Source organism: Toxotes jaculatrix, chromosome 10, assembly GCF_017976425.1.
Source record: "Toxotes jaculatrix isolate fToxJac2 chromosome 10, fToxJac2.pri, whole genome shotgun sequence".
NCBI lineage: Eukaryota > Metazoa > Chordata > Actinopteri > Toxotidae > Toxotes > Toxotes jaculatrix.
The window spans coordinates 8616797-8630567 of NC_054403.1; the positions used below are offsets into that span (position 1 = coordinate 8616797).

The window sequence follows — 13771 nt, forward strand, 5'->3', positions numbered from 1 at the left end:
GAAAACATTCAACAACATTTTAATCACCAGATCCTTAATGTGACACAGCAGAACTTTCAGACTGACAGGCCAGATTGCAGGATGAGTTTGTTGCTGCTCCACAGTATGTTCACGCTCGCAGCCTCGTTATCTGAAGAGCAGGTGCGAGTGTCCTTGACACATGTTTAACAGAAGACAGACCAGTGACACGATCGAGAACGTGTGTTTTACAGTGTGGACCTATGATGAGGAAATGCTTTTTTTTTTTTCAGTGCAGGCGATAAACGATTTGCTCGTCTGACTTAAAACGTCTTCCTCTGACATGATTTAAATCCAGTGTGTGAAAACTGTAAATTAGATGTTATTAGATTAATGTAATTAGATTAAATGTAAAATTTTAAATTTAAGTGAAAAGTGTTAAATTCCAAGTTTGAGTAAAGAAATAAAATGTTTTATTAGTACTCAATATGTTTCCCTACATTTGGGAAAAACTACAGCTTTTACTTTTTACATTATTACTGTTCATAATTAAACCAATGATTTTTTTTTCTTTTTTTAGTATGGCACATCAGACCTCTTTTCATATTTTAGAAGTTTATGGGCTGTTAGCAGAAACATATCAGAGGAGAGTCAAAAAAATGTATTACAAATTTTAGGACTCAAATGTCTGACAGTAAAAATGGGTTGAAACCAGTTCCACCTAAACCAATTACAACAGTACAATTACAATGAAAAAATATAAACCCTATCTATCTATCTATCTATCTATCTATCTATCTATCTATCTATCTATCTATCTATCTATCTATCTATCTATCTATCTATCTATCTGTCTATCTCTCTATCTGTCTGTCTGTCTGTCTGTATATCTGTATATCTGTATATCTACATATTCATGGAAATAGTGGTGGAAACACACAGCATAAGCAAAGTTCTCTTAATAAGAAAAGGCCTCTGGGTAATTGAGCAGGAAACAGCATAAGTCACTGCAAAAGCACAAAATACATTTTCCTGTGAAAAGGCCAGTACTGCTCTTTTTTTTTTTTATCCCTCTCTTGTGCTTTCTATTGTTGTGGAAAAATTCAGTTACAATCTTTGAAGTTATTTCCTGTTGAAAAATACAATCATTTCCTGAGAGAACACAAACCCACATTTTACGTGTGCGAGTGTGTGCGTGCGTGTGTGTCTTGTATAGAAAGAGGAAGACTGCAAGTTCAAAACCATAAAGGTTAGAGGTTAGACGAAGCTGCTATCAGTCTCAGTAAGAAGGTAGAATCAGAATCAGCTGCCAAAGCTCAGCTTCCCAAACAGACATTTTAAACAGCAAGAAGGAAATATTAACTGAGAAGCTTGACAGCTGCCTTACTTGTGTTCCCAGACTACAGCATATACAGTGACGACCAAAAGGCTTACCTGCAGTGAAGAGCTGAAGACGAGAAAGAGAGTGAGGAGAGTTGGAACTTTGGAGCAGTGCAAAGAGACAGTGGACAGAGATCTGGAGAGTGGGCTATTATGGATAACCTGTCCGTCTACCACGGACCCATCGGCAAGGACGAAGGGGAGAGGCGGCTGGCCCAGGACGGCCGGAATGGGTGCTACCTAATCCGCAACAGTGACTCTGTGCCTGGCGTCTACTGCCTGTGTGTGCTGTGAGTATTAACGCTGATTGTGCAGTAAATATCTTTGCCCTGCTTCTTTAGGCCATCGCTGAAACCTCAGTAATCACATCAACACATAATCCTGTTTTCTACTGTCGCGGAGATCAATGATCTCCTCTCACATTTAAGAAAATAAAAGCACAAAGAGATAAACCGACTGAGTATTAAGTGAAAAATATGTTGGCTTATTTTTTAAACGTGAACTGAAGAGTCCCACGGGAGAAATAATGGTGACAGTAGGGCGCAAATGCTTATTTCGTTAAACTGAAAGATCAACTTGGGGTCAAAGGTGTCTTTGTGTCTGTGTGTGTGTGTGTGTGTGTGTGCAGGTTCAATGGATTTGTCTACACATACAGACTCCACAAGGATGAAGCAGGCTCATGGGCTGCAGAAGTGAGACATTTCATCTTATTTCTTGCTTTTAGTCTGAAGTGACTTTTCACATCCTAAAACCTCACAGAACCAGCAGAACAGCTGCACATCCGCCTCACTTTGGTTGGTGCTTTAGTTCTAGAAGTTGTTTTCGTTGCCAGGTTAATACAGCAAGCTGTGAACTTGAGGCAAACGTGCATTTTCTTTTCTTTTTTTTTTTGAGGACTGACAGCACTGAGAAATGCCTGCATTTCCTTTCCTTTAGCAATAACACCCTCTGAGATCGTTCACCCCCTCCTCATGCCAACCCCAACTCAAATTTAAGACACCACAGCATCAGCGTATACTCCAGAGATGGGAAACGCAGAATTGCATTTGACAGCATTTCTGATGGGATATGTAATTGAGCGCTGAGGGTTGGCAAACACCCAGAGATGTGAATGTATAGAGACATCTGAAGGCGATGTCTCTCTCTGACAAGTTTGCTACATGCTGTTGTAACTACATTTTACCCTCGCTCATCTTTACTGACAGCATCAAGCGAACAGATAGGGGGAGAAGACTTGAATTACACGAATTTCACTACAAGCTCAATAACAGTTTACATTATTCATGAGAAATATCAGTCACTTTAATGATATCTTCTTGGGAACAGAGGTAAAACTTGTGACCAGAGACGGAAACGTCCAAAGTGCTTTGCTGTGGGAAGCGCTCTCTACATTCGATTAAATGATTTTAAATTGCATTCAAGCAAGATTTTTTTTTTTTTTTTTTTTTGCAGCATAATTGAAACAACAGAAACAACAATGAAAACATATAATCCTTAAAAAAAAGTCCTTACTTGACACAATTTTAACACTTCGAAAGGTTTAAAACTTTTTAGTTTAGAAATATTAAATATTAAACTGACAGCTTTGGGCAAAGTGTAAAATTGATGTGTGTTAATAATTAGAAATAATGCAAAAACTCCTTTGATAAAGCTGAATTTCACTAAAGCCAAAAGAAAACCGTCGGATAAAACACACAATTCTAAAACAATATATTTTATTTTTGTTTAAGCCACAGATTATTTCAAAAAATGATCTCTACATGCTATTGCTAGTGAAGCTGTAGAGATAATGGGAGATTTTAAGCATCTTAGATGTCACACATAAATCCTAAAATAAATGCTTTTTGTTGACTAACAAAATATAATAAAAGCCCAGGGGAGAGAACGCTTTCAGAGGCAACTTCATCCTGAAATTTCCAAATTTAGTTTCTAAACCCCTCGAGTATATTTTCCATCTGGCTCTACTGTAGTTTTTACAGCAATTAAATCAGCTTTCTCTTGGCATCATCTTATTTATTGATATGTGTCCTGTTATTGTCTTAAACACGTGATCTGTGGATCAGATACGTGAAAATAATTGGCATGATTTCCAGCCATCTCTTTCCATCTCTTCATCTCTTTGCACAGTGTGTCTGTCTCTACTTTTAGTGCATATGATGTCTTCTGCTATAAAGGTGAATCTGTGAGAGCTCATTTCAAGCCGGTCCTGTCCCGTCCTCTTCATTTCCCCTGTGGGGTTTGATGTTGAAACGGAGATGGAGATACTGAATTCTCCTCTGCCTTTTTTTTTTCCCTTCTTGTGTTTCAGACCACTCCTGGTGTGCAGAAACGATATTTCCGGCGCATCAAGAACTTGATAGCAGCTTTCCAGAAGCCTGGACAAGGAATTGCCATGCCTCTGCTCTACCCTGTCACCGCTCAGAGTCGGGCACAAACACACACAGAGGAACAGACGCCCAGTAATAGCCTGTCGCCCACACACAGCAGCCCAAACGATTACTTCCAGCAGCAGCAGCAGCAGCAGCAGCAGCAGCAGCAGCAGCAGCGGCAGCCTCCACATGCTGCTAAGGGACAGAAAAACAGGCAAATGAAGGAGGTGCGGCAAGCTTTTTGTTAGGGGCAAACCCCATCTCACCACTGACCTAATTATAAACAACAATGCAGTTGCATGATGTGTACTTGTGCATTTTGCACAGTCTGAGAAGTAAATGTCATTTTTCCCCCAATTAAACATCTCTTGTTTGTTCAGATCAAGTCATTGAGGCTCTAGAACTGGCTCAGATCTCAGTATCCTTCCAATCTGTTTTTCTTTCTGCATATGCGGCACAGAAAGTGCCTCATAACTTTCAGAGATGCGACGTAAAATATTCAGCTCCTCGAACATTAATATCCATTACTGCATTCGTAAGTTGACAACAAATATTGTGCTCTGTTTTCTTAATGCAATTCCGTAGTGTGAATGGCAAAGAAAATAAATGATATTGGTTGAAACAAACTCTCTTAAATGAGGTCATGCATACACTGCCATACACACCCGAGCCTCCGTCTGACATATAATGTGAAACAAAAATTCAATTTGACATATTGAAGTGCTGATTTCCATGGAGAGAGTGAGTGCTGACTGCTACAGTATGGGGGGTGTAGGGGGAGGGGTTCTGTCATTCATCTGATTGACATTACTGGCTCCTCATGGAACAAAATGAACGAGAGAGATAGAAAAAGAGAAGGAGAAAGAAAGAGAGAGAGAGAGAGAGAGCATCCATTCAGGCCAGACAATTCTTCTGTGCAGCGGTCGCCTAGCAACCAGACCCTCCATCTTTTCACCGCCGAGATGAGGTTGGACAGTATCTAGCGGAGCATATGGTTTAGAAGGGAAGGTGCATCGCAGCCGATCAGCAAAGTGCTAGTCAGGAACGTATATCACCTGCTCACAGTCAGAACATATGCATTGTGCGGCTCTGTCATCTGCAGCCCAGGAAAGAAACACAAACAATTAATGGTGGGCAGATGGTGGAGTGACGGTGGGAGGGAGGCGAGCGGGGGATAGGCAGACAGACAGGGAGGTGGATTAGTGGTAGCTAGATTAAAAAAAAAAAAGAAAGAAAGAAAGAAATAAAGAAAAACAAACTTTTTTACTCTCTTTTTTAACTTTTTTTTTGGTGGGGAGAGGCTTGGAAGTGGTTCACATGTAGTCTGATTGGCATTTCCTAATGAGAGGAGACAAGCTGTAGAGAACAGCACAGCCAACTCCAGGTCCTGCCCCTTCTGCACTCACCACCCACTCGCTGAGCCTCAGCTGTCACATTTCTTTTTCCCTTCCTCTGTGCTTTTTTCTCTCTTCTTCTTCTTCTTCTTCGTCTTCTTCTGCTCTGACAGACGCAGGTTACTCATGCATATCTCAGTTTGAGCCATAATGATGGGTGATAATGACAGCACAGATTTGAAAGTTACAAACTCCCAGAAACAAGAACAAAGAGCGTACAACAAATGTGTGGAGGGAAGGCGAGGAGACAGAGAAGACGAGCGAGAGAGAGAAAGAGAGAGAGAGCAGACACAGAAAGAAATAATAAGCAACAATGCCTATGAAATCCCAGGGAGCAATCTGGTAATTCACACATAATAACTTTAATCAGCATTGTAACCCAATAAAGTCAGATTTTTCAGCGAGAATATTTACTATAGCCATGTATAATTCTTTGCAAAAATGTAACTGTTTTTCTATTGATTAACAATACTGACACTTACTTATGAACAACAGAATTTCCAGTTGAGCACTTTTTTCAGTGTGAAAGCACTGGCTATGTACATTCTTGATTTTAGTATACACACTCATACAAACTACTGTTGGAGCACACCAGAGGTGGGAAACCCAACGAGGTTTTCCTTCTCTAAAGGGGAGTGTCAGAGTCGACAAGGCCTCTCTTACACAATATGTAAACGATAGTATTTCAGAGGTAAACCATGTAGGAACTCAAATGGCAACCGGAGAGCTCTTGATTCGAGTCATGAAGAGGATTTTTCACTGGCAATCCTAAAAGTCTTCATCTCTACAGTTCGGTGACTTTGAACAGTTCAAAATGATGAACAGTGTTGAAACAGCAAATGACAGACAGTCACTCAGTCAGTCAGTCAGTCAGTCAGTCTGTCTGTAGGCCAGTTGGTCAGTCGGTCGGTCGCTCGGTCGGTTGGTCAGTCCCAGGCCATTGGGATACAAAAAGCAAAGCCACAGCCAAACCACACTGCTTGTGCCACTGTTAAAAATTGGAGAAACTGGACGATAATAATAAAATACCATCATTTTGTCACAATTAAAGGCATTTGGAAATCATTTTTTCCCCCAATCTCTCTTCTTGTTCTTCTTTGTCGTCATCTTCTCTCTTTTTTTTTTTTTTTTGATACAGTATAGAAACAGTAGAACAAATCAGAGTAGAGTAGAAACAGGCAGTCTTTGGTGGGGTGGGGGGCTGCTCGTGTGTCTCTGTTACCTGCCCCCCACCTCGCTCAGTGTCATAAAGTGGATGTTGGAGGGGCAGTCGGACAGCTCCGGCTGCTGCTCTACAGGCAGGGAGTAGTATCCGTCGTAACCCTGAACACGTCCGCCGGACAGCAGCTGCTGCTTCTCCACCTCGCTCCACGCCCTGCTCCCCGCGTCCCCTAAATCCACCCTCTTCCTCTCCTTCTCCCATGCCCCCTCTACTGCTCTCTTCCTTGCTTCCTCCCTCACCCGCGCCCTCTCCTCCTCCTCATTTCCGCCGTAGCGCACACACAGGCACAGCGCCCCCTGCTGGAGAGTGATATCGGCGAATCGTCGAGTCCTGCCGTTCACCGTGGCGCTCATCTGAGACACACTCACGTTCACACCGTTCTCCAGGACGCGGCCCCCGACTCCCAACCCCAGGGCGAGGTCTTCTTCGATTGGCCGGGATTGGAGGAAGTGGTGGGTGTCGCAGCTGTGCACAGTGAAGCTCAGCCCGCTCAGGTGGACGGCACCGTTCAAAATGGCTGCCACCCGGCGGCTGTCCTCGCTGGCTACACCGATGACTTCAGCGCTGACTCGGCCATGGGAGACGGCGAATCGGATGCTGGGGCCGAGAAGAGAGGGTCTGGAACCGAAGGGAGGAGGGCGTGTCGGCCTGTGGCAAGTAGAACCTACAGGTTCTGAGACCAGGGGTAGCCTGTCCAGAGAAATGAAACTCCTCAGCTGTCTCCGCAGCTCACACTGGATCCCCAAAACCACCTGAGAAAAATATTAACAAAGCAGACGTTTAGTCAGACTTGAATGAGTGAGTTTACATATATTTTCCATACTGTGACATATTTTAGTTAGCATTGCAACTAACAACCATTTTCATTAATGATTCATCTGACTATCTTTTTTAAACTTAAAGTAATTATTTATTTAAGATATTCAGTTTAATATATTAAAGGCATAAAAGCAGTAAATCCTCACATTTGACAAGCTGGAACTAGCAAATGCTTGAGCTAAATGACTCTAGTGACAGTTAATGAATCATCATAACTTGTTGACTTAGTTGTTAGTCGTTCGTTTCAGCATTGAAAACATTCTTTGTTCTCTCTCGAACAAACCTAACTGCTCCCACCCCATTAAGCCAAGAAGCTAAATGATGTAAATAACTGATGGAATCCAAAAACACACCTCCTACTGAGATTCTGCTCTGCAACCCCTTTGAGCCTTGACAGTTGAGATCAAATGTGGTGTGACATGATAGTGGGATTAGTCAGTTCCCCAGTATCACATATTAGTTACACATTTAAGATGTGTATAAACCCCCTAGTTCAAAATAAGTCATTGAAAATGTTCTACTGAAAGACTAAAGAGAGGTAAAAGCACTAAACACAAAATGTTTTTAACATTTACGTGGCAAATAACAAAGGACAAAAAGTCGTTACTGCGGATGACCGGGGTTGTTAGTGGTGAAAAGCACACCTTGCTGGAGTCCCAGTCCTGGGTCCTGGTCTGGGTCTTCATCAGTTCATATGTTTGTTCCATTCTGCCCACCTCGGGCTTTGGGAAGCCTGGGACAACATTATGAAGCTGGAAACCAAATAGCTGCAGCCAGCTACCAATGTCTGCACACCCACCCACACACACACACACACACACACACACACCCACCCACCCACCCACACACACACACACACACACACACACACACACCCACCCACCCACCCACACACACACACACACACACACACCCACACACACACACACCCACCCACACACCCACCCACACACACACACAAACACACCCACCCACCCACACACACACACACACACACACACACGCACACACACAGTATAGACAGAGAGAAAATTGAACAGTGGGGAGGTTAGATATAATGTGTATACAGTGAAGCAAACAAAAAGTCATAAGGCCAAAGAAACAACGCCTTGCACAGGAAATCACACAATATTTGAGCATAACACGTGGTAGAGATAGGTGTGTGGCTGTTGTTTCCATCTCAAACAGGTTTCTTTTGTAATAAACAACACTGCTGCAAGAAAACGTGACAGGCCAAATGAATGTTCCATTAACCAGAAGGACAGACACCCCCACCAACATCCCATATTCATCCTCCTCCTCTACTATTCCATCTCTTTCCCTTGCTTGAGTTTCTATTTTGTCTCTCGGGGAAACAGTATGTTCTTGACAGACAGAGGGAACAAAACATAACAGCCTGTGTTAAAAAACAAGATGATCACAGGCATGGCTGTCCTTTCTGTTGCCAGTACTTTCTGTCTGTCACATCTTTTCTCTCTGCAACACAGCTCACCTGTGGTTAGCTGTAGGCCCCCGTTCACTCATTCTGTATGGCAGATGTTTCTCGTGTAGGTGTATTTGTGTGGGCGTAGGTGCTGCTGAGTGAAATATCTGCCTGTATATGTATGAGAACCACAGTGTGGCCGCTTGTATGTGTTAGTCTGTGCCTCACTGTTAAGTTGGACACTGAATGAGCGCGTGTGAAAACGTGTGAAGCTCACCTGTAGTAAACTGTGTCACCTCCTCCACGCTCCCAACTGGGCAGTTATTTTTGAAGGCGTACAAGTTAAACGGCTTGGGTTCCTTGCTCAGCTCGCCCCACAGTTCGTGATTCGGAGAAGTCCATCGGCCGGCTAGTGTGTCGTAATCCCGCCTGCCCAAATGAACCAATCGGGTGAGAGGATCATACAAGCCTCCGTGGAAGCCGATGACAAGCTGGAAGTCAGGGTTGGTGTCCTGATAGACCTCCCCATAGGGGGTGTAGAGGATCTCTTTGACCAACCGTCCCTTGCTAGAGAAAACTGCCCTTGGACTCCCCACGCTGTCGCAAGCAACATAGTACTCCTCTCCACTACTCAGCTCCATAGCAATGAGATGGCCCTGGAGGTCATAGTACAGCGACGTGATCAGATTGCTGCTGTGGTTGTACAAGTGGCTGACCCTGGTGGGGTGTGACAGGTCAGCATAAAAGAACTGAAGCTGCTCGCCCTGGCTGCTCTTGGTGGCCACACGCCGACCCAGCCCGTCATAGCGGTACCACACGGTGTGCTCCGTCACTCGGTTGAAGATGCGGGTCAGCAGGCCGTTGGAGTTGTAGTCGAAGAGGTCATTAGCTCGCTGGCGGAGAAAGCCGTCATCATCCACGCTGTATTGTAACTCACCGAGGTGTGTGATGCGGTCTCTCTGGTCGTACCGCAGTGGAGTCAGCCTGGAATTCAACCAAACAGGTTTGTAATACTGTTGAGGCTGAATGGAATGTCATAAGTTTTAGGATTTTTTTTAATTTGACCTTAACCTATTTATTGAACAAACTAAAAATTTGACCTTGTGATAGATTAAGTTAAGGGATCAACAAAGTCATTGTGATTCATCCTGAGGGGAATATGAATGTCTGAATTAAATTTGATTTCAATCCTTTCAGTAGTTGTGACATTTCACTTAAAAGTTAGAGGGGGTTCAGTGGCTGGGGACCATGAATGTCTGTACAAAGTTTCATAGCAATCCATCCAACAGTTGTTGAGCCACTTTGGACCAAAGTGACAGCCCGACTAACCAACTGTCCAGCATTGCTAAAAATCGGATAATAGCACATGCTTGTTCTAACCTAGCAATGTAAACACACGTAACACCTGTAAAATGTAAAGCTAGTGGGTGCTGACTAACCTAGCGCTGGTCCCATGGCTGAGCAGGTTGATGTTCCCGTTGAGATCGTAACTGTAACGCCACTGAGGCCGCTCATTGACTGAGGCACTCTGTAGCTGGCTGTCTGCGTCATACTCATAAGTGTAGCGGGTCACGTTGCTGTCCACGCCCACCCTGATGTCACAGGTGGTGGTGCGTCCTGCTGAGTCATACTGGATGGTCATCCAGTAGGCGATGGATTTCAGGATCTCATACTGGACCTCTACGACCTGGCCATAGGAGTTAAATACCTTGGTGTGCTTCATCAGATGAGTAGTGATCACCTAGATCAACACAGACAACATGGGTTAGCCATGTTTGCACCTGAACACACATACATATCTAAAATCAGGCTTAATTGCTCCATGCAGCATTGTATTTGGATGTTCTCAGGCAAACTACACTGGCACTTTGATGAAAGTTGTCTATTTACACATCCAGCAAACATAAAACATTTCATTTACAGTCCTATTTTTGGCCACCCAATAAATTAAAATTCAATATTCATTCTCATTTTAGCTCAGTTGGGGTGTTCACCTACATCTGAGAAAAATATATTAAACTCTTTAGCTGCTCAGTGCTTAAAATATCTCCACTTGCTAACTTTGTCTGCTGTTTGTGGTATTGAACAAACAGTGTGCAGTGGGTTTATCAGACCATAGAAGAGTGGTGGAAACAAGATTGATGAGAGCAGTGAGAACAGCATCAAAGCCACAAACATTAAAGGCTAGACTGCTAGAGGTGTTAGAGTTCATGCAGTTTGATATTTTTCGTGGGAGTATTTGGCCTACCTGGTTGAGGTCATAGAAAATGACGCTAAACTTTCCAAACTGCTCGACCCGTCCTGATACGTCGACGTAACGGTACAGATCTATAGGCAGGGGAGTCTCATTGATGACTGCTTGCATACTTGTGACTCTGAAGTTGTTGTAGCTGTAGTCAAACCTGGCGTTGACCAAACCTTCCTCGCTGAAACGAAAGATCTGCCGGCTTGTCAAGGGACCTGTGTAGAGGCATCAGTGTGAGAAATTCAACAACACTGAAGTTTGTATTACACACATTTAAATGTGTGTGGACTGTACACACACACTGAAAAAAGTGTTTCATTGAATTTACTCAATTTTAATGTTGAAAGTGGTTGCACGCAATACATTCATCTAAATCTAGACAGATTTTTTAAGTTGGCTGTACTAGTAATTTCAAATAAATTATATAAGCACTTTCGGCACGAAAATTCTGAGTATTTGTTACTCTGATTCCCTTAGTAATTCTAACCAAACCCATGTTTAATTTACTTAAATTCATTATGTAATTCATATATTGTGGTTACATAATTTGTTATTGTGCTTTAAATTAAATTGTTTTATTCTACATTATGTAAAATATTTTGATTCAATTCACAATTTTATTTAAAACAATCAAAATGCATATGTAGATGTGGGGGTGGCCGAGAAACCCGGTAAACAACAATGAGTTGTGGCAGTCTGGCGCAATTCCCAATTCCATTTTATTTGACAAAATTAGAGACTTGTTCAAAAACTCCACAGTAAAAAATGCACATTGGGCCAACCAGAAAGATAAAAGTAAGCAAAAAGTGGAAAAAAATTCTCAAGAGCACTTCTCAAGAAGAATCAAAATAATTAAATTGTTTTATGCTACTGTCACAGGGAGACCCCGTGCACTAAGGTAAAGCACATGTGCTACACATGTGCCTTACATGTGCTCTTTCTCAGGTAGATTTTATCAGAATGTTGATCCTGGTGTGAAGTGCTATTGGTGATGTGTTTGGTATGAACATTTGGAGGAGGGGGTGAAGGAGAGAAGTCACACTGTGATTGTGTATTTGATTCACTGAATTTAAATTGTGTTGACCTGTCTCCTTTGTTGCACTTCTTCCTCTGTCAGACCAGGAACAGCCAAACCTGAGCTGGAGCGGTCCATTTGGTTAAATAGAGGGGTCAAAGGGGAAGAAACCAAGTGTGGTAGAGTGGGAGGGGTGTTTTGTCTTTTGTGGTGAAATGACCTGTATAAGTATCTTGTTTAAAAAGAAATATGTGTTTTTAAAGTAAGTTTAACTGAACTTCTATTTGATAATATGTTATTTAGTATTGGGATTATTGTAAGTGTGCTGGAAGAGATAATTGATATTGATTTCTTGGTGCAGTCCACCAGTATAAAAGTGAGGAGGCTGTGGTGGCCGGAGCCTAAAGGAGAGAAGCACAGCTCCTGAACACAGCTCCAGATTATAGCTCCTGCCATGTGCCCAAACTTTAAGGGTATAACCAGAAAGGCAGTTTAGAGCCAATTCTTTTGTTCTGTATTTTTTGATTCTTCTTGAGAAGTGCTCTTGAGAATTTTTACCCCCCCTTTTTGCTTACTTTTGTCTTTCTGGTTGGCCCAATGTGCATTTTTTACTGTGGAGTTTTTGAACAAGACTCCATTTTATTTTCAAATAAAATGGAATTGGGAATTGCTCCACACTGCCACAACTCATTGTTGTATACTGGGTTTCTCGACCACCCCCACATCTACATATGCATTTTGATTGTTTTAAATAAAATTGTGAATTGAATCAAAATGTCTTTGTAAGTCAGCCCTGCGATTGACTGGCAACCAGTCCAGGGTGTACCCCGCCTCTCGCCCATAGTCAGCTGGGATAGGCTCCAGCTCCCCCGCGACCCTGACAGAGGATTAAGCAGTAGAAAATGAATGAATCAAAATATTTTACATATGTAGAATAAAACAATTTAAGTTAAAGCACAATAACAAATTAGCTAACCACAATATATGAATTACATAATGAATTTAAGTAAATTAAACATGGGCTTAGTTAGAATTACTAAGGAAATCAGAGTAACAAATAATTTTTGTGCTAAAACTGCTTACATAATTTATTTGAAATTACTCAAAAATATTAAGTACAGCCAACTTAAAAAATATGTCTAGATTTAGATGAATGTATTGCGTGCAACCACTTTCAACATTAAAATTGAGTAAATTCAACAAAACATTTTTTTCAGTGTATGTACACACAGCACTCACAGTTGGCTATCATGCAAGCCTGGCTAATTAATTCAAATCAAGGACTAATTCAACATCATTAACACAGACACACGCAGTGCAATCCATTCAATCTTAACTATCCCCACACCTCTATGGCATTTCCAGTGGTGACCTTTAATATGGAGAGATAATGAAATCTAAAGACAATAGCTATGATGGGCCAATGTGCTTCTTAATGTCAGAACATCAACGTTAACAACACCATTCATCACCTCTGCTGCTAGCTACTACAGCTCATCCTCCATTTGGAAAAAAGCCTGCTAATGAAACACCATTATGGTGCTATTTGAGATGACTCTGATTGCAGTTAAAATGACTAAGTGTCTAGCTTTGGAGACTGTATAGAGCTGGATCAGCATTACATCTTCTATTTTTATTTTCTGTGGAATGTTGATTCTAAACCTGTGCTAATCGGAAAATGGCAAAAGCAGTGAGAGTGAGGTGGAGGCTTTCCTACAGCCCTAGGGAGCTCGCAGTCTGTTCGTCTCGCTTTCTCTGTCACTTCCCCAAGCTGTCATATTTCCGTCTCCTTTTCTGTTCCTGTCTCCCTCGCTTACCTCTCTATATCCCTGTCCACCCCGCCTCCCCCCCCCACTCGCCTTTTTTTTTTTTTTTTTTTGGTCCCTTACTTTTCCTTGTCTCCTCTCAAGGGACAATTACCACTATCTCCTCTCTCTCTAAGGCTC

General features: G+C 42.3%; 2 protein-coding genes across 2 annotated transcripts in view; one reads left to right on the forward strand and one right to left on the reverse strand.

The window, feature by feature from the left end:
- Positions 1 to 1187: 1187 nt before the first annotated feature.
- LOC121187979 (SH2 domain-containing protein 1A-like) lies at positions 1188 to 4333 on the forward strand. The gene is made up of 3 exons (XM_041047422.1): positions 1188 to 1628; positions 1967 to 2030; positions 3647 to 4333. The coding sequence occupies exons 1-3, from the start codon at positions 1492 to 1494 to the stop codon at positions 3953 to 3955; spliced, it is 510 nt and encodes a 169-aa protein (XP_040903356.1). The 5' UTR covers positions 1188 to 1491; the 3' UTR covers positions 3956 to 4333.
- Positions 4334 to 6194: 1861 nt separating this feature from the next.
- Positions 6195 to 13771, reverse strand: part of tenm1 (teneurin transmembrane protein 1) — a 171588-nt gene continuing 164011 nt past the window's right edge. The window contains exons 34-38 of the mRNA XM_041047755.1: positions 10814 to 11025; positions 10005 to 10306; positions 8843 to 9549; positions 7787 to 7929; positions 6195 to 7075 (exon numbers count right to left, since the gene is read on the reverse strand). Of these exons, the coding sequence (XP_040903689.1) occupies positions 6320 to 7075; positions 7787 to 7929; positions 8843 to 9549; positions 10005 to 10306; positions 10814 to 11025 (2120 nt within the window). The 3' untranslated portion in view covers positions 6195 to 6319. The remainder of the gene's footprint in view (positions 7076 to 7786; positions 7930 to 8842; positions 9550 to 10004; positions 10307 to 10813; positions 11026 to 13771) is intronic.